Source organism: Mesoplodon mirus (genome assembly GCF_964341445.2).
Source record: "Mesoplodon mirus genome assembly, chromosome: 4".
NCBI classification, from domain to species: domain Eukaryota; kingdom Metazoa; phylum Chordata; class Mammalia; order Artiodactyla; family Ziphiidae; genus Mesoplodon; species Mesoplodon mirus.
Genome location: NC_138979.1, coordinates 102,742,486 through 102,764,584, shown reverse-complemented (window position 1 = coordinate 102,764,584; position 22,099 = coordinate 102,742,486). Strand labels below are relative to the sequence as shown.

Here is a 22,099-nt window from a genome sequence, read left to right as displayed (position 1 = left end):
TCAGGAGACTTTAATACTTCATATCCTCTTTAAAAATGCGGTTTTCCCACAGCATTAATTGGTAGTTAACTTTTTTATTATTTTTTAATGTTAGTGGAATTTATTTTATTGTTCTCTACATCCTCAGCAAACGTAAAATGACTGATAATCTAGGGCAATGAGTTTTATAATCCCATGAGAGTACCTAATAACTTTAATTAGCATTTCAATAATTTTTTTCTTCAAAAATCAGTATTTTGACTGCCAAATATATACCTAAGGTAATACTGGAACTTTATTTGTAAACAAATTCTGCCATCATAAAAGTTTTTGAAAGGAAATCAATTAAAGTGTATTTATGATATTAGTAATGCTTTTTAAATTTTAGATCTTTTATTTTTTTTTTTTTTTTTTTTTTTTTTTTTTTTTTGCGGTACTCGGGCCTCTCACTGTGGTGGCCTCTCCCGTTGCGGAGCACAGGCTCCGGACGCGCAGGCTCAGCGGCCATGGCTCACGGGCCCAGCCGCTCCGCGGCATGTGGGATCTTCCCAGACGGGGCACGAACCCATGTCCCCTGCATCGGCAGGCGGACTCCCAACCACTGCGCCACCAGGGAAGCCCAAATTTTAGATCTTTTAAAACATAAATCTAAGGTATCAATTAACAAAATCTGAGAAGATAAAAACAAAGCTGGCAAGGGTATGGGGAAAAGAATTATTAACATGGTACATACATGCAGGTTGATCCACCAAGTTATACTTCAGGGTATATATTACAGGTGATTATTATTTGTTATAGATAAAAACTGAAAACAATCTATACATCCATCAATAAATGAAATGGTTAAATAAATTATGGTTCAGTCATCTTACTGACTGTTATGCAACCACTAAAAAAAGAATGAACTCTCATATACCTATCCATCACCCAGAATTAACAATTATCAATTAATGGCCAATCTTGTTTCATCTGTTATCCACTCCTCCTCTCCCACTATGCAACACACAACATCTCCCTTTGTACACATATATACTGGATTATTCTCATGTAAATTCTAACCATATCGTTTCATCTACATATATTAGGCAAAGAGATGAAAATATAAAATCAAAGAAGTTACATGCCAGCAATTCTATCGCCACAAATTTGAACTGGAAATATCAGTATGAACTATGATATATTTTTTCTTTAAAAAAAAAATCCTGAACCTATCCACTTGAAAATAATTTAAAACAATGACCAACCCAATTGCAGCAGGCACCCATAGCATCTATATTGTCATCTCTAAATACCATCTCTCATTAAGAGGAATCAGAAAGTAAGGATACTATCAAAGTTCCCTATTGAGGAACCAACTCATTATTCTGAAAACTTTTAAGTAAAAGAATCAAACATTAGTCCTTCCCTTCTGTGTGAAATGTACCTTAGGATAACCTAATAATTGGTGGAGTGCTTTTTAAAGAATTCCAGCTAATAAAGAAGAAGTTATAAAATTACAACAGTATATTTGTAACCCTACTGAAGTAATGAATCTAGGCAGTGGTTACTAATGCGTTGATAAAACCTAAGAGAAAAATCACTGGGAACTTTAAAATGGATGGAGAGGCTGATGGCCCCGAAACCTCACTGTTCAATTTTAACTAAAAGAGAGACAACCAGACACTGCCTACTGATATGATATAAATAGGAAGCACACAACCCACCTCTGAAGTATTCTAGCCAAATAAAACAAAACTGGAATCTGATCTAATCACAAGTTTATAGAAAATACAGGGGACAGAAGAACATGTTAAATATCACCACATGGAGACAATCAGCAAAATCCAGAATATGGAAACTTCTGCATGACAAATGACTCTGTTTTTATCAATGACAATACAAACAACAAAAAGAAAACTGTAAGAAAAAAAAATGAGAGGGAAACTAAAGATTAAAACAGGCTTAAGAGATATGTATGCACAAAATACAATGTGTGAACCTTGTCTGGAACCAGATTCAAGTAAAACAAATATAAAAAAAATAAATAAATAAGGGAGAGAAACAATCAAGAAAATCTAAAGATTGACTTGATAATTGATGTTATTAAGATACTATTGTGCATTATGGTTAACAGTGGGAAAAAAAGAATCCTTGACTCTTAGAAATATATATTGATATACTTACAGATAAAATATGCCTTGGATTTTCTTTGAAATCATCTGGGGAAGGAGAGGAAAGGGAGACTACACCTCAGATAAGATTGGCCATATATTGAAGATTACTGAAGCTGGGTGGTGAGTACATGGATATTCATTATACTATTCGCTCTACTTTTGTTTATGTTTAATTTTTTCCACAATAATAAAAAGTTTAAAAATATATAGCAGTCCTGGGGCTTCTCTGGTGGCGCAGTGGTTGATAGTCCGCCTGCCAATGCAGGGGACACAGGTTCGTGCCCCGGTCCGGGAATATCCCACATGCCGCGGAGTGGCTGGGACCGTGAGCCATGGCCGCTGAGGCTGCGCGTCCGGAGCCTGTGCTCCACAACGGGAGAGGCCACAACAGTGAGAGGCCCGCGCACCGCAAAAAAAAAAAAAAAAAAAAAAAAAAAAAAAATATATATATATATATATATATATATAGTAGTCCTGATGTTAGGCAATCTAGATCTACATCTGTACTGGTTACAGGATTCAAAACATTTTTTGCCCCTTCCTAGGTGATATGCTTATCACAAAATATCACCCTTTGGCTATACTAAGGATGATCATGTAAAGCCTCAATAGTGACAGGATATCAAATGAGACCTGGCCAAGGTCTTCCTAGTAGAAATGAGAAAATAAACATGTGTGACTGCTTGAACTCTATTAGATTTCAGACCCATTTTAACGGTAAATAGCTAGAACTTCTACAAGAGAAACAGGATTATTCCTTAACATTTTTAACAGCAGATGTTATATAATTGAATTGCCAGGAGGAAAAGACTGAAGTTAACTTAGGAACAATGAGGGTTTTTAGAAAAAATTAGATATGTCAGTGAGAAGCTGGGTCTGAGCATATAAATTTTATTAAAATATATGTGGGAAACCCCAGCAGTCATCTTCAGTATGTCAAATAAGAGAAAGAACCCTCGAACAGTTATAACAGCTTTAGTCTTGCCTCAAATCGAGTCAACCATAACTGTAGGGATGGGAGGTTAATGGTGGGTTAATTTTCTCATGACAGGAAAAAATACAGCATGCAAGTCAAATTGAAAGGTTCTTGGATGGGTCCATAGGCGCTTGCCAAAGGTCACAAAAGCCATCGTTATCTGATATACACCAGCCTCCTTAGTTCTCCCAGACTAGGAGCCTTCCCATTTCCAGAAAGTGAGATTAAGGTTAAGTGCAAATAAAATAAAACTGAGTATATGCTAGGACTGAGAGAGAGACTGCAGACTAAAAAAGACTGTCCATGTTCTCCAGTCAGTAGTAGCCTAAAGACAAAAATAGTTTTATTGTGCCAAGAATACTGGCCTCAGGCTTCCATCAAGTCCTAACACCCATCAAGTTAGTCAGTCTCAGGCAAACCACAAAACTGTTTGAGCTTAAGTCTCTTCATTTGCAAAATGGGGATAAAACCTGTCCTATCCTCTTCAGAGGATATGATAAGGATCAAATAAGATGCATAATAAATCCAGAAGAAAACTATAAAATAGCATACAAAAAGTTATATTATTATTGGTCAAAGTGAAAGACAGAATGGTCCATACTAATGACCTAAAAAGATACAGGGATAGCTACTTCAAGAAACAAAACTGGGCTTTCCCTGGTGGCGCAGTGGTTGAGAGTCCGCCTGCTGATGCAGGGGACATGGGTTCGCGCCCGGGTCCGGGAAGATCCCACATGCTGAGGAGCGGCTGGGCCCGTGAGCCATGGCCGCTGAGCCTGCGCGTCCGGAGCCTGTGCTCTGCAACGGGAGAGGCCACAGCAGTGAGAGGCCCGCATACCGCAAAAAAAAAAAAAAAAAAAAAAAAAAAAAGAAACAAAACTATGCTGGCTCAAGAGTAGTGAATCACATGATTCAAAGACTTTAAGGCTACAGTCTGCAGGGAGATTAATATCTATAGATCTAAATCAAATGCTGAAGGATAGCTGAGGGAAACAAAAAAAGAAGAGGAAGAATTTAGGCCAGGATCTATGTCTCTGAAATCACTACTATGTACCTAAGTTGAAAAAATAAAAATAAAAGAACCAAATGCCTAAAACAAACTTTGCTAAAGATGAAGGGAAACCCTGAGGATCCTAAACTAGGCAGCAAAGTGAACCATGGCCTTTATTTTATTTTTTATTATTTATTTTGGCTGTGTTGGGTCTTTGTGGCTGCAAGTGGGCTTTCTCAAGTTGGAGCGAGCACAGACTATTCTTCATTGCGGTGCACGGGCTTTCTCATTGTGGTGGCTTCTCTTGTTGCGGAGCATGGGCTCTATGGCGCACAGGCTTCAGTAGTTGCAGCATGCAGGCTCAGTAGTTGTGGTGCACGGGCTTAGTTGCTCTGCGGCATGTGGGATCTTCCCGGACCAGGGATCGAACCCGTGTCCCCTGCATTGGCAGGCGGATTCTTAACCACTGCACCACCAGGGAAGTCCCTGAACTATGGCTTTTACACACTGATGGTGACTACAGGTTCAGAGCTCTGTGTGTGTGTGTGTGTGTGTGTGTGTGTATGTGTATGTGTGTGTTCATTCAGGGGCAGAGGCAGTGTCAGAGAGAATGGGATGATTTCCCTCTTCTCCTTGCTGTAGTCATTACTTCAATGCTCCCTTTCTGAATTTCTTGCATCTGCTACCCAACCCAACTCCACTTTCCATCTAAAGGATAGGGGAACAGAGCTATGTTAATGATAAAGAGAAAGAGGAATGGCATTTCTCCTCTATCTCATCTTATTCTTAAATTTTCAAGCAGTCAAGGTTGATTCTTGTGAAAATGGAAAACTAGAGCCCTTAAGGTAGTGAGAGGTGGAGAAGGAAGGGACAGGGACAGGACAAAACTCATATTATATCCAGCAATCCATGTGGGGATCAAAAACTTTGCAGTGATGACAATCAATGAAGATATGCATCAACTAAATAGTTGACAGAGACAACCCTTCCATCTTTGGAAAAATATGTTATCAGGTCTGTTTAAAGTTCCATCTGCATAGTATAAAACATTCTGAGATGATACCAAGAATGTTGTTAATTTTATTCATGTCTACTATAATTAGGTATTTTGATCAAAACTGGACAATTTTAAGATACATTTTCAAAGTAACCTACCTGCAACTGCATGACCACGTAGTTGAATCGATCATTCCTCCCACAGCCAATAAATCTACAAACATGGTCTTTCCCTGGATAAAAGAAAGAAAGAAAGAAGATAGTAGAAAAGGTTGTACTACAGTTTCTCTTCTTAAAAATTAATAATTTGTTTTTCTGTATAGTATTTTATGATCGAATGTAAAGGATCTATCTTAAGAACCTTAAGGACAGGAGATTAGTATTATTCAAATTTTCTACCCATCTCCCTCCATATCCTACACTGCTCTTTGTGTAGTCAAATAAATGTTTACTAAATGAATAAATAAACAAGTAAATGAGGGAACAAATGAATGATAATTTATTTAGGAAGGAAAGAATTAAGAGGTCATTTCAGATCAACTTGCCCAGACATGATACATCTGAAAGCACAGAAGAGCAATAAATAAGAAGTATGTTAGGAATATAAACCCTGAATTTTAGATATGGTCTGCCATTCACCATTATAGACTCAGTGAGTCCCTTCATCTTTCTGGGCCTTATTGATTTGGATTTGCTCAGTGGTTTTCAACCTGAGTTCCACATGTGAAATCCAAGGAGCTGCTAGTGGCTAGAATGCAGAGGGAAGCAGAGATGGAGCAGACAGAGGCTAGGGTCCTGCCCCTAATTCAGCAAAAGCAAACAAAGGTGCTAAAAGAGGATCAGGACTGGTGGATTCCAGGGCCAGAAGAGGGAATCAGGCTGGAGAACAGTGAATGAAGGGAGGGAGAACAGAATGAGATGATGCTGGAGAAACAGGCAGGCACCAAATCCAGAAGGGTCTTGGACTCCACGATAAGGAATCTGAACCATATGTATAAGTCAATATTTTCCAACCCTGGCTGCTTATCAAAATCATCTGGGAAACTTTTTGAAAACTCCTAAACTTTATACTGATTCAGGATCTGTGGCGGAAGATACAGGATATGAGCTTTCAAAAGTTCTCTAAATGACCCAAACGCAGACAGGCCATGGATGATTTTGAAACATCCAGGTATTTGGAAACTACTGCTGTGTAGTGAGAAGCATCTAAAAGGTAAACACTTAAAACGTTCCATTTTAGAACATCACTATGGTAGCAATGAGGAAGATCGACTACAGAGAGGTCAAATATGAATGCAGAATGGTCACTCTGCTGATAGTTACAATATCTCAAGAGAGAGAATATGGGTTTGAACCTTTTTTTTGAATCTTATGTATTATAGATAGATTAAAAAATAGGATAAATCTGAGAGATACTAAAGATATAGTTTTTGACTAGAAATTGGCACAAGTAAAAGTTGTACCAAAATAAGAGAATATAGTAGGTTGCATAGATTTTAAGGGATATCAGAATGTTGAGTTTGAGGACAACCAGTTGAATTCAGTAGACAATTGTAATTTCAAGCCTGGTACTGAGACAAAAAGCTGAACTCCAGAAATACATTGGGGAAGGATTGGTTCATGGAAGGCAGATGGAACTACAAACACAAATGTATGATTTCCAAGTTGAAAGAATAAATAATGAGAAGAAAAGAAACCGAAGAACAGAATACTAGAAAATGAACCATTTACAGCCATAAAAAGAAGCGAAACTGAGCTATTTGTAATGAGGTGGATAGACCTAGAGTCTGTCATACAGAGTGAAGTAAGTCAGAAAGAGAAAGACAAATACCGTATGCTAACACATATATATGGAATTAAAAAAAATGTCATGAAGAACCTAGGGGTAAAACAGGAATAAAGACACACAGACCTACTTGAGAATGGACGTGAGGATATGGGGAGGGGGAAGGGTAAGCTGTGACAAAGCGAAAGAGAGGCATGGACATATATACAGTACCAAACGTAAGGTAGATAGATAGTGGGAAGCAGCCGCATAGCACAGGGAGATCAGCTCAGTGCTTTGTGACCGCCTGGAGGGGTGGGATAGGGAGGGTGGGAGGGAGGGAGACGCAAGAGGGAAGGGATGTGGGAACAGATGTATATGTATGACTGATTCACTTTGTTATAAAGCAGAAACTAATAAAAAAAAAAAAGAAAAGAAAAGAAAATGAACCATTTAAAGCATGAGCAGAAATAAAAGAGTCTATGAAGGAAACAGAGTAACAGCCTGAGAGCAAACTATAAGAAATGGATATCTCACACCAGTCAGAATGGCCATCATCAAGAAATCTAGAAACAATAAATGCTGGAGAGGGTGTGGAGAAAAGGGAACACTCTTGCACTGCTGGTGGGAATGTGAATTGGTACAGCCACTATGGAGAACAGTATGGAGGTTCCTTAAAAAACTAAAAATAGAACTACCATATGACCCAGCAATCCCACTACTAGGCATATACCCTGAGAAAACCATAATTCAAAAAGAGACATGTACCAAAATGTTCATTGCAGCTCTATTCACAATAGCCCGGAGCTGGAAATAACCTAAGTGTCCATCATCGGATGAATGGATAAAAAATATGTGGCACATATATACAATGGAATATTACTCAGCCATAAAAAGAAACGAAACTGAGCTATTTGTAATGAGGTGGATAGACCTAGAGTCTGTCATACAGAGTGAAGTAAGTCAGAAAGAGAAAGACAAATACCGTATGCTAACACATATATATGGAATTAAAAAAAAAATGTCATGAAGAACCTAGGGGTAAAACAGGAATAAAGACACAGACCTGCTTGAGAATGGACTTGAGGATATGGGAAGGGGGAAGGCTAAGCTGTGACAAAGCGAAAGAGAGGCATGGACATATATACAGTACCAAACGTAAGGTAGATAGATAGTGGGAAGCAGCCGCAGAGCACAGGGAGATCAGCTCAGTGCTTTGTGACCGCCTGGAGGGGTGGGATGGGGAGGGTGGGAGGGAGGGAGATGCATGAGGGAAGGGATGTGGGAACAGATGTATATGTATGACTGATTCACTTTGTTATAAAGCAGAAACTAAAAAAAAAAAAAAAAGGATATAGATCACAGAATCCAAAGGAGAAGAGCATTTTAAGGGGGAAGTGGCCAGTGACAAATACTATAGACAGGCTGAGAAGTGCTCATTAATATAAAAAATTAGGAAGTCACTGGTGAGTGGAAAGGGCAGAATCTAGTCTATAATGGGTTAAAGAGTAAATGGAACATGAGACAATGAGGGCAATCTTTGAATAAGCTTGCCAAAAAAGAGAGGAAGTCACAGACCAAGAGCTAGAATGACAAATTTTGATAGACTGTTAAATACATCCCAACAATCATAAGGAATTAGTCCACTGACTGATTTAAAATATAAATACAATCCAGATTTAATTTAGTTAATAATTCCACACTTCTCTTTTGCATCTAGGTTATCACATTGTTCTCTCATTCTCTGTGCTTTTGTTGAAAAGGGCCATAACTAGCAAGAACAGGTGCAATGGGAACAATAATTCACAATGTGTACAATGTATGTATATCACTTTATATATATTTTACATATGTTTGCAAAACTAAGTCATCTAATAAATTGTAGTAAGAATGAAAGGATTAAAATGACCACCAATTGGTAACTTACTCTTTTCCTCAGCTTCATAGAAACAATTAAAAAATCATTTTGAAGTATTTTCTTATTATCCATTCCTCAAGATTCCACCTTCCTATCATGTAACATTTAAACGCAGCATCTCTATTACAAAGACATTTAAATCATCTAATAACAAAAGGCCATATGAAATTTAACTCCTCTAGGAATGCCCTTTTAAAAATATCTTTATGATAAGTCACGTCAGAATACTATTTATCTCTTGATACTAAAACCACCCTACTTTTTTTTTTTTTTGCAGTACGCGGGCCTCTCACTGTTGTGGCCTCTCCCGTTGCGGAGCACAGGCTCCAGACACGCAGGCTCAGTGGCCATGGCTCACGGGACCAGCCGCTCCGCGGCATGTGGGATACTCCCAGACCGGGACACAAACCCATGTCCCCTGCATCGGCAGGCGGACTCTCAACCACTGCGCCACCAGGGAAGCCCAAAACCAACCTACTTTTAAAACGATAAAAATCAAATAAACTAGACCCTTTATTGGATAACCAAAACACAAAGTCAGTAGCAAATTTTCTAGGATTCCCTGGTACATCTTTACTGCTTTAGGTAAGAGCTTAATGAGTTCTTATCTCATACATTATAACATAATACACTACTGATCTTATATTTTAGATATATGCAATTAATGAAACTACTTAACAAAGTTATTTCAGTAAATATGTACAAATTTTTGGAAGTACAGAGAAACTACAATTTAACTGAAACAGTAACTCTTCACCACCACTTACAGCAATTCTTAAAATAACTTTTATAATAACTAGTACAAACTGAGGTATCACTCCATGAGTACAGGGACCATGTCTGTCTGTTCTGTTACCTACCCCACAGTACCTGGCAAAGAGTGAAACACCTGACTGATATTTGTGAATGAACAAATTAATAGAAATAACAATAACTAATAAAGCATGCATAATAGGAAGCATACTATGCTAGCCATTATATTAATGCTTTATATGTATTTAATCCTCACAACTTAATAGCATAAGTATTATTATTTTCCCTATTTTTCCAATGTGAAAATGGCGGCTTAGTGAGGTTAAGTACTTTGTTCAAGACCCCACAGCTGGAAAATGATGGAGCAGTTTGATTTTAGAGCCTTTGTTCTTATCCATTACGCCAGAAACAATTGAAACAGATTTTAAAGTCAAGTAACACCTTGCAAATAAATATTAAAACTAAAAGATAAATAAAGACTATGACAGGGGCTTCCCTGGTGGCGCAATGGTTGAGAGTCTGCCTGCCGATGCAGGGGACACAGGTTCGTGCCCTGGTCCAGGAAGATCCTACTTGCCGCGGAGTGGCTGGGCCCGTGAGCCATGGCCGCTGAGCCTGCGCATCCGGAGCCTGTGCTTCACAATGGGAGAGGCCACAACAGTGAGAGGCCCGCGTACCAAAAAAAAAAAAAAAAAAAAAAAAAGACTATGAGAAAACACAGACAAGAAGACCTACTATGTGCCAAAAACTAAAGTAGGCACTAGGAATACAAGATAAATTAAGTAAGACCCATACCCTCAAGGAATTCACAGCCCAGATACATAAACAAAAAATTGTAATACAGTATAATGAGCTCTACATTATAGACAAATTGCTGTGGACACACAGAAGATGTGAAAATTTTGTTTATGAGGCTTTTCATGAGAGTTAAATCACTAAATTTTAAATATATGAGAAGAGTATTCTAAGAGGACATAAAGTGTGAAGGATCCAAGCATATATGAAAGATAATAGAGTTAACAAGGCTAGAGGGCTGGATAATAGTTAAAACGTAGGCTCAGGTGGGGGGCATGCTGAGACAAGAAAAGTACACTGAAGTCTTATATGCCACATAAAGGAATTCAGATTTGACTCATTATTAGATAACGGGTGACAGTTGGAGATGGAAGGAGGTAGTTCAAAGGTTTTCAAGCATGAGAGCTACATGATTTGGCCTGTGTTTTGGAAAGGTAATGCTGTTCACCATTAGATGCTGATTTATGTAAGAGATTAAGGCAGGGAGATCAATTAGGAGGTTAAAACAACAGAGGAGGTAAAAGATAAGGAAGGTTCAAATTAAAGCACTGGGAGTGAGAATTAAGCTTTCAAGTTAAGCTTTAAGAGACAGAATAGACAGATTATGGAAGAGAAGAAAGTGAAGGAAGACTTTTAGCTTAAGCTAAGTGGACAGGGTAAACTGCATTAATATAAACCAAGACAAAAGTATGAGAGAGGATAATGATTTCTGGTTTGGGGATTTTGTACCGATTTATCTATAAGACATGCAAGTTGTGTTAGAAATTTAGGGGTAGAGTTTAACAGAGGTCAACTATATAAAGTAATAGATCTGTGTATTGTCAACGGAGCTGACTGCCCAAAGAAGATGGATAGTTTGAGAGAACCAGGTCAACGCCAGAACACCAACACGTCAGGGAAGGAAAAAGGAAATGGTGAAGGAGATTGAGAAGGAAATCTATTCAGATGTTCTATTTCTTCATGAGTCAGTTTCAACAGTTTAGGTCTTTCTAGGAATTTGTCCATTTCATGTAAATTATTTAATTTTTTGTCATGTAGTCCATAGCATTCTCTTATCATAATCCATTTTATATTTCTGTAAGGTCAGCAGAAATGTCCCCTCTTCCATTACTGATTTTAGTAATTTGTCTTCTTATTTTTTTTGGTCTGTCTAGCTAAAGGTCTGCCAATTTTGTTCATTTTTTTAAAGAACTAATTTTTTGTTTTGTGAATTTTTCCCCATTTTTTCTGTTTTCTTTTATTAATTTGCACTGTAATCTTTATTATTTCCTTCCTTCTGCTTGCTTTAGGTTTAATTTGCTCTTCTTTTTCTAGTGTCATAAGGTGGTAGCTTAGGTTATTTACTGAAGATCTTTCTGGCCTCATAATGTAGGTGTCTACTGCTATAAACTTCCTTCTAAGTACTGCTTAAGCTGTACCCCATAACTTTTGGTACCTTGTGATGATTAAGTTTTAAATAAGGAATCTGTAGAAAATCACTTTAGAATCTTAGAAGGTAGGGTCATTAATGCCATATATGATGCAGGACAACCTATTATTTTTCTTTGAAGGAGACACAATACTGCTGTAAAGAAAAAAAGTTGGCTTTGAGTTAGATTTCAGCTCTGCCACTTAGTAATTATGGGACCTTGACCAAGTCTCAGTTTCCTCAGCAGAGCTATTGAAAAAAATTAAATGAGATAATATATTTATAAATCATTTTCTTGATTAACTATTCAGTGTTCATTCCTCCATACTAACAGCACCCAAATTTCCCTTGGGGAACGATCTTCCTCAATTGTATATCCACTGTCTCAATGAGTCTGATTCACTCTCAGGCAAGGCTGGGCATTAATTGCTCTAAGCCAATCAGAATAATCTAGAAATTGAGATCACTTTGATGATGGAAAGAAAACTAGATATTCAAGACTTAAGATAATCAATGCATGATATTACTCTAACAAGTATAATTGTTTCAGGGATGTTCTAATCAGAGCAAAACTCAATACCTTCATATAATTATGAGAAGCGATGTTACACTTAAAGAGAAAGAATATAGCCCCCTTCCAGTTGCTATGGGCAATCGTCTCTCAACTGTGAAAGAAACCAACATGAAGATAAAGTTCACAATATGGAAAAGATAATCACAGGAAAAAAGAGCATCGAATGGACAGCCACATACAAAAGAATGAAAAGTAGACCCTATCTTATACCATATACAAAAATCAACTATCAAACATCAACAATCAACAATCCATCAAAATGGATTAAAGACTTGACCATAAGACCTGAAACCATAAAACTCATGGAAGAAAAGACAAGGGGTAAGTTCCTTGACATCAGCCTTGGCAATGATTTTTTTGGACTTGACAACAAGGGCAAAGATGACAAATGCAAAAATAAACAGGTGGGATTACACTAAATCAAAAAGTTTCTGCACAGCAAAGGAAACCATCAAAATATAACTAAAGCATATCCCACCTCTGAACCTTTCAGCTTGGTGTGTAGGAAAAGTGCATGTGCTCAGGACTGCTTGAGTTAAATATCAGCTTTTTCACTTGCTAGTTTGTTACTTAACCTCTAAAAGCCACATGAAGAGTAAGATAGCACTTACCTCAAAGAGATACTGCACAAGTGAAATCAGCTAAAGTATGTCTAATACTTAATATAATGCCTGGTACATAATAAATGCTCAATATATGCTCCCTATTACTATCATTAAAGTTTAGTGATTATGAGCACTAATTTTGGAAGTTGACAGATATAAGTTCAAATCTTGGCTCTACCGACCAGGCTCACCTAGCATGTACCTCTCTTTGGCACCATCCATTCTGTCAAATCTGACTGTACTTCAGTGGACCAGGCCAAACATGTCCCATAATGTCACTGCCCACACACTATTCATAGGATATCTCCCCCAAAAAACTGTTTTTGTCATTTGCCTGCTCAAGAGACCATAAACAATAATGCCTGAAGAAATAAGATTAAAATGGTGAGCCTGGAATTCAAGATTCATTCTACATTACTTATCAAACCTCATTTCCTTCAGTTTAACAAGAATTATACACTCTGAAGTCTGTTTCTTTTTTATTGTCCCTCACAAATGTTCTACCTTATTTTTTGCTCACATTTATTTCCCTCAACCTTGCCTCCTCAAATCAAATACAGCTCTTAAAATCTAAATATCCCTGTAGGAGGTAATATTAACAAATTAATACTCAGGATTAGATTTTCAGATATTTAGCAAGTTAGTCACCTAGCCAGGCACTGAGGGGGAAAAAATAAACAAGACAATTAAAACAAGAGTTCCCTAGAGACAAATAAGAGCAGCAGAGTCTGGTGCACAGATGGAACTAGAGAAAGAAGAGAAGTCAGCAAGGCAGCACTGATCACTAGGAATCATAGGTTGTTGACCACAAGAAAACACAGGATGGAAATATATCAACAAACCAATTTTAACTTTCTGCTTATATGTCTACTCTTAGAAATCTGCTAAAAGACAAAAGGAATCCTGAACATACAAACCAGATCTTTATCAACCACTCAAAATGTCACCACTAAGGCTTTTTCTTAAATCTTCTAGCTCTTGACTACTCTAACCCTACAGGGAATGCTTGTGGACTATCAGCAAGCTCCGTGCAAAAGAGAAATAATCAGTGATATCTCCACCCAAAAAAGACAGTAAGAAGTAGACTTAATTTAGACAGACAGATAATATCTAAAGATATTATAGGCAAAGTAGGACCTTGCTAGTTAAACACAGATTTTAACTGTGATATAAGAAAGGATTTCTATTCATCTAAGGCTTTTTTTTTTCTTAAAGGAAGAGGTATGCTATATGCTTAACTAAACGCACATAACCTAAAGAATCTTTTTGTTCTTACAATTTCAGATGATCATCTACTACTCTTGCTTTCAATTCAAGAGCTTAAAACTATGGCAGGTAGTGGTTTGGTGGTGGATATCCCAGTGTTAAATATTAATAAGAGTAAAATGTCATGCAAAAGGCAAGTAATTTTACATAACTTGCTGCTAGAGGAAAGTAAATCAATCAAAATGGGCATCAGTTATTTTTCTTTTTAAATAAAAGAAGCCATTTAGTAATAAAGTGAAAACCTGAACTAAAAGTATCCCTAACCCACTAAATGGGGATGTTCTGGAATTCAAAGAACAAATTCCAGGTCAATTACAAATTAGCAAATAAGGGGATTCTGCAAAGCTGGACAATTAGACTACTAAAGATACAACAAAATTAGCTTCCTTATCCATCTATCATTTACTCCTCATATTTACCCACTCCTCACCAAAAACAAACAAACCTTATCTACCCTAATAATAACTCATGAAATATCCACACCAACAGGAGATAGAAAAGTATAAGGCTAGGTCCCTTCCTCAAAGAATTTACAATCTTGTTAGAAGCAATAAATGTATTACAAGACCAATATAGGCAGTACAAGATCAAATTATAGCCTATAAAAATGAAGAATAAGCATTACAGAGAAAGCAAGAGATTAGATTAAAATACATCACAGAGCTTGGAGCTTGATTGAGTTAACTTGACAGTGATACCAAAAGAAGGAAGGGTGTCTTCTAAGCCAAGTCCCTAGGAAAAATAATTCAGCCAAGGAGTCTAAGGAATAAAGGCTCCTATCAGCATTCATAAGAATGCCCATCTAACAATCCTTTAGGTTCTAAGTAGCTCACCAGGAACTAAAGGCAGAAGAGTTTCCAAACTCTTCAGTCTAGATAACCATCACAGGGAATTTCATCATTTAAACAAGACTACCCTATCACAATGGCCAATTTAAAACTAGCAGGCTTTTATGATTAGAATGAAAAAAAAAGAACATGATTTCCTCACCCTATCTATTTTTAAGATGTACTAAACTATTACAAAAATGTATAAACAAATATATGTTTAAAAAAAGAGAGAAAAGATAAAGAATTAGGAGACCACTACAAGAGGCCCAATATCTGCATAACAGGTAGGTGTTCCAAAAGAGAAGATAGATAAAATAAACAGGTGGAAACCACCAACAAAATAATTCAAGAAAATTTCCCAAGAAAAACTTTCAGATTGCAAGTTTCAATAAAGGACACAGCCTGGCTTGCTTACTAAATGAAAATACACAAATGGCACAACACTGGAGAAAAAGAAAAAAACAAGTTGCCAAAGTAACAAGAATCACAATGGGAATTACCTTTCTCAACCACTACAGTGAGTCTGAAGACAAATTTCTGAAGTAAAATTATTTTCAATCCAGAATTCTATATCCAGCTGGTGTTAACATCAGGGTAGACATGCAAGAGAGGTCTCAAAAATATATCTCCCATGCACCCTTTACTCAGGAAGTTAGTAGAGGGGTGCTTCACTAAAATGAGAATAAACGAAAAAGAGAAAGGGATTCAACAAGGCATACAATATAAAAGAGAAGCAAGGGGAGTCCCCAGGAAGAAATTGCAGGGTGATCCAAGGACAATAGCTGTGAATGTAGAAAATAACCAGGCCTAACTGGAACAGACTAGGAGGTTCCTGAAGTGATTTCCCTAAGAAGAAGAAATTAAGAATTGTTGTGTTTATCAGTAATTCATTCTTTTTTATTACAGAATAGTATTCCATTGTATGGATACATCACAGTTGATTTAGCCATTCACTCTTTGAAGGACTTATTTTTGGTAATTAAGAATAAAGCTGATATAAAATACTTATGTATATGTTTCTATATGAATGTAAATTTTCATTTCTTTAGGTTAAATGCCTATGGGAGTGGGACTGCTGGGTCACAGAGTGAATCCATATTGAACATATGGTAAGTATATGTTCAATTGTTTTCCAGAGGAGCTGTATCAATTTGCATCCCCTCCAGCAAGGTATGAGGGTTCCAGTTGCTCTATGTCCTTGTCAGCACTTGGTATTGTCAAAAGTTTTATACTATTTTAATAGATGTGCAGCAGAAATTCACCATGACTTTAATTTGCATTCCCTTAATGGCTAGTTAAGTTAAACACCTTTTGCTGAGCTGATTTTCCACTCTATATCCTCTCTGCCAAAGCCCATTAAAGATTTTTAATTAGATTGTTTTCTTACTGTTGAGTTTTCAGAGTTTTTACATATTCTGAATATAAGTCCTTTGCAGGTACAGGTATGTGATTTGCAAATATTTTCTCCCAGTCTATAATCTGTCTTTTCATTCTCTTAAGTGTCTTTCACAAGCAAAGCTTTTAATTTGATTCAGTCCAATTCATCAGTTTCTTCTTTTATCAATCATGATTTTGGTATCATGTGAAAGGACTTCTTACTTACACCAGCTCACAAAGATGTTCTATGTTTGCTTCTAAAAGCTGTATAGCTTTATATTTCACATTTAAATGTGGTACATTTTATTTATTTATTTTTGAGATATAATAGCTGACATTTATTTAGTGCTCAGGACATGTAACATCTCATTTAATCCTCATGGTGGTTCTGAGGTTGTTAAGACAATGTCAAATTCCAGTTCAAAATTCCAGTTCAGAAGCAATAATCAGAACAAATATTGTATTATTATCAGAGACAATTTCAAATGAAAATATAACTTTCAGAGATCAATATGCATCAAATAGTACTGAATCAAAATATAAAGTAAAAGTTATAAGTACAAGAAGAAATGAAAGGGCTTCCCTGGTGGCACAGTGGTTAAGAATCTGCCTGCCAATGCAGGGGACACAAGTTCAAGCCCTGGTCTGGGAAGATGATGTGCAGTACATTTTAAGTTTATTTTTGTATGATGTGTGTGGTTTAGGTCAAGGTTCACTATTTTTGTATTTGGATGTCCAATTGTTCCAACACCACTTATCAAAAGTGCTATTCTTTTTCCACTTTGCAACTTTGGCCATATTTGTGTGAGTCTATTTCTAGAATCTATTCTATTTAATTGATCTATATGTCTATCCCTTTGCCAATATCACAGTCTTGATTGTGGTAGCTTTGTACTAAGTTTTAAAATCATGTAGTTTGATTTTTCCAACATTTTTCTTTTTTTAATTTTTTATTTATTTATTTATTTATTTATTTTAAACATCTTTATTGGAGTATAATTGCTTTACAATGGTGTGTTAGTTTCTGCTTTATAACAAAGTGAATCAGTTATACATATACATATGTTCTCCTATCTCTTCCCTCTTGCGTCTCCCTCCCTCCCAGCCTCCCCCAATATTTTACTTTTTCAAAATTGTTTTGGTTATCTTAGGCCCTTTGCCTTTCTGTACAAATTCTAAAACTGGTTTCTCTGTAACTACAAACAGTGCTGCTGGGATTTTTGTTGTTATTGCTTTAAATCTATAAATCAACTTGAGGAGAATCAACATCTTAACTATAGTGAATCTTCCAATTCATGAATACATCTCTCCATTTATTTAAATTTTCTTATTTTTTTAAATCAGAGTTTTACAGTTTTCAGCATAGAGATCTCATACATATTTTGCTACATTTATACCTAATTCTTTCATTTTGGGAGAGCTACTATAAATGGATTTTTTAAAATTCAGTTTTCAATTGTTTATTGCTAGTATACAGAAATATGATTGCTTTTTGTGGGCTGACCTTGAACCACTTGCTAAACTCATTTATTGTAGGAATTTTTTTGTGGATTCCTTGGGATTTTCTACATATACAATCATGCCATCTGCAAGTAGAGACAGTTTTATTTCTTCCTTTCCAATCAGTATGCCATTATTTCTTCAAATATTTTTGCCACACCACAACTGTTCTCTTCACATTCTGGGTCTCTGATGACACAAATGTTAGGTCTTATGATAGTCTCAAGGTTTCTGAAGCTGCTTATTTATTTATTTTTAACTTTTTTTCTCTATTCTTCAAATTGGATTTTTATTTATCTATTTTTAAGTTCACTGACTTATTCATCTGTTATATCCTCTCTGCTACCAAGCCCATCCAGTGAGTTTTCACTTCCATTATTGTATTTCTCTGTTCTAAAATTTCCATTTAGTTCTTCTTTATATTTTCTATTTCTTTGCTGAGACTTTCTATCTTCCCACTCATTCCTGGAATATGGTCATAATAGCTGATTTTAAAAGTCTTCTTGAGATAATTTTAACATCTGTGGTCCTGGCACTGGCATCTGTTTTCTGTCTTTTCCCATGTGAGTTCAGATTTCACTGGTTCTTTTTAAGCTGAGTAATTCAAGGTTGTATTCTGGACGTTTTGAATATTATCTTATGAGAATCTGAGTCTTATTTAAGTCCCACCAAGAATGTTGGTGTTTTTGTTTTAGCCAGTAATTGACCAAGTTGGGTTCACACTTCAAGTTCTGACCATCCTTCTGCAGGCTGCATTTCCAATTTCAGTTCAGTTTGCAAAGCCTTTGTAGTCATACTGAATGTGTTCCATAATCATTCCACGCAGTGTCCAGTTTGGGGCTTGGGGGTGGTCTATCCCATAATTCAGTCCTCAATGTTTTTGTATGTTGTTTAGGATCACACTCATGCCCGCACAGCTTGGAAGTCAGCTCAGAAGTCCGTGAGCAACTTTAAGTGATCAGTTTCCCAAGCTCCTCATTCTCCTGCAATCTTTTGGTTTCCTGGGGCTTCCCTTTTTCAGCCTTCCAGCAGAAAGCTGGGGCTTCATTAACCCCATTCTGCCATGTACTTCCTGTAACTGTGCCCACATAAGGGCCAAGCAACAGAAGAGCAGAGGGAGAAGAAAAGCAATGGCATTTGGAAGGTTCCCTTCCCTCTCACATTTAGGCTCCTGCCTGCCCCACTGACGCCACTGCAGCTACTGCCCAGGATTGCTTGAGGCCTTGCGGGCAAGAGAATGCAGAAAAGGGGGAAAAAAAAGAAAAAAGAGAAGATGTGGGATTGCCACATTTTCTCTGAATATTAGGATACCCCTTTCCTACTCCTTGAGTCAGAACTAGAGGGCTTCTCGTGGTGCTTTTTCTGTCCATGTTAATAATGCTCACGTCCAAGTTTCAGGATACATTAAGTTCAGGCTGGGGCATACTGGAAGAAAAAAAAAATGGTAAACTCACCGCCGGTTCAGTAGTACTTTGAATTCTGGTCTTCTTCCCCAATCTGCCTCCTACTATTTATTTTTCAGAGTCCTCAAATAGCCACTCCAAGCATTCTGTCCAGGTCTTATAGCTGCATTCAGTGGGAGAGACAGGGTGAAGTGTGCTTACTCCATCTTATCTGGAACCAGAACCTGGACTACTGCTTTTCATAACAAATTTTGTAGAACTGATTGACTAAACTATTTGTTAAATTTGGTTATAAGAAATTAAAATTTAAAAATAAATAAATCCTGTAATAACCTTATTGAGGAAAAGGGAACAAGCAAGCTAATAGGATCACATTTTTTAAAGCACATATACTTTTGGAAATTAAACGCTTAAGAAAAAAGTGAAGTTCTTAATTGTACTTTGCTTTACTTCTTTAAATCTTATTCTACCTGTGGATTTTTATAAATACTGAGACTAAGTACTTATCCAAAGTATGAGACAGAGGAAGCCAATTGTAGATGAGGAGCTATAAACTGTTTAAGAAATTGAAAAAAACTTCAGGATGACCAACACTCTGAGTGTAAGCCCAACAGTTTCAAGAAATGAGGCTAGAGAAGCAGGCAGGCATCAGTTCAAAGTTTTGTATGCCATGTTAATCTAAGGTGGGTGGATTTACCTGAGTAAAGGAAGGCCCTGAAGTGTTTTAGCAATGTTCGGGGGGTGACATGATCTGACTGGTATTTTTGAAGGATCACTCCACTGCAGAACATAAAGGTGCATAGAAAATGAGTCTTACTGTCTGAATCTAAAGGGTCACATCAAGTAGCAGGACAGTATATACTAGTATGATTCCACACGTGGTTGGGGGTTATGGGTAGGGAGGGAGATTTTATACACACACATACACACAGGCACACACATGATATTATTATACACATCTTATATAATCACATGATTATATATCCAAATATATCCATAAATCATATGATTATATGACTTTATATCTGATTATGATTCTATATAATTATATATATATATATGTATGTATGTATGTAGATAAATAGATTAAAATATGTATTGGATGTTTCTGGAAAAAAAACACAAGAAACCAGTAAGAGTGATTAGAGAAGGAGAGTGAAGGGCTAAGAGAAAAAATCTTTTACTTTTCACATTATTCTTCTGTTTGATTTTTAAATACTTTTACCATGAACATTTACACTCTTAAAAAGGGTTGTAAAAAAAATGGAAGATCTTATGCATAAATTAGATATGAGACAGATAGAAGATATTAAAGCAGGATATGTATGAATGAGCCTAGCGTTCAGTAACATTGTTTCTAGCATATAGTAAGCACTCAAACACTGTTACAGATCTTCCCACAAGTAAGATATTACCAACCATTTATAAAGTAATTTCACAACACAAAACAGCTTTCCAATTACATTACACTACACTATACTGCACTAATTTACCAGGTATTTTCAAGCATTCAGAAATTTGAGAAAAGATAAAGAGTAAGAATGGATTTTAAAGATATTTATTACTATCATTTAATTCTTTTATTGTAAAAGAAATGCTTGCATATTTGTCTTATTTTCTTAAGCACTGAAGGGTATAAAGGGAAACAGCAAAAGAGCCTTTCCTGCCCTGTTCCTTCTAATTCCAATAGCCAAATATAACCATTCCAAATGGCCTCTTGAGTTCTATACAATTCCAGACTTTCTTTGCGCATATAAAGCACATATAAATATATATACTTATATACATTATATTCTCTTTCAAGGAAATAAACCTCTGTTCCTTAAAATAATCTAGACCTATTCTATTATGTTGGCCAAACACTTTGATCAGGTCTTTCCACATGAGCTTATGGAAAAACCCAAACAAAATTTCTGGCCAACCCGATATTTCTTTTTTTTTGCGGTACACGAGCCTCTCACTGCTGTGGCTTCTCCCGTTGCGGAGCACAGGCTCCGGACACGCAGGCTCAGCAGCCATGGCTCACGGGCGCAGCCGCTCCGCGGCATGTGGGATCTTCCCGGACCAGGGCACGAACCCATGTCCCCTGCATCAGCAGGCAGACTCTCAACCACTGCGCCACAAGGGAAGCCCCAACCCAATATTCCTTATGTGTCATTTTTCTAAACCCAAATAGAGTAATGAATAGACAAATCACTAAACTGGCAGATAAAGTTAAATCTTCCAAGTCAGGAAATGCTAAAATGGACATACTAACAGATAAAGTTCTCAATGATCACCTAACACCCTTTGATAGAAAAGACAAACCTTAACCAGGGCAAGCAAAAGTTACTTTAAGGGGAAAAAATGCACAGGCTGAAATGAACAAAAGGAAAGATGATAGGTTTTTAAAACGTTAAAATATATAATGAGGGGTAAGGGTTTATCCCAAACCTTTAGGTCCCGGAGTCTGACTATTATGCTCTTCCATAAAAGGAGTCATCAGAGATCTTCTAACACACCCTTTGATTAAACAGAGACTTAACGAGGGCAAGCAAATTTGGAATAACTTTCATAGACATTCCATACTGAACAGACCAGAGGTCTAATCCAGAATTTACATATCTCTTATATTCTTATGACTGAGGTAAGAAAGTCATCACATATTACAGCAGTAGCTGGAGATGTCAAGCAGGGAAGGCAGAAGAGGTGCAGTTGATCTTCCGTAATAGTTATCCTTCATCTCAACTTTCAGCTTGTGCTCTGCAGTTTCTAAGGCAAAAATAAAATCCAGGACCAATATTTCAGGGTTTAAAAAAAAAGTCTCCATA

At 36.7% G+C, this 22,099-nt stretch overlaps 1 protein-coding gene across 5 annotated transcripts in view; it reads right to left on the bottom strand.

The window, feature by feature from the left end:
• The window catches only part of TTBK2 (tau tubulin kinase 2), a 153,569-nt gene that overhangs the window by 70,538 nt on the left and 60,932 nt on the right, over positions 1 to 22,099 (bottom strand). For 3 of the 5 annotated variants that reach the window (XM_082620122.1, XM_082620121.1, XM_082620125.1), the window contains one exon: positions 5,255 to 5,328. In XM_082620122.1, coding sequence (XP_082476248.1) covers positions 5,255 to 5,328 — 74 coding nt within the window. Of the gene's footprint in view, positions 1 to 5,254; positions 5,329 to 19,208; positions 19,312 to 19,340; positions 19,643 to 22,099 lie in introns of those variants that run through there. The other 2 variants (XM_082620124.1, XM_082620123.1) reach the window with 2 other exon arrangements.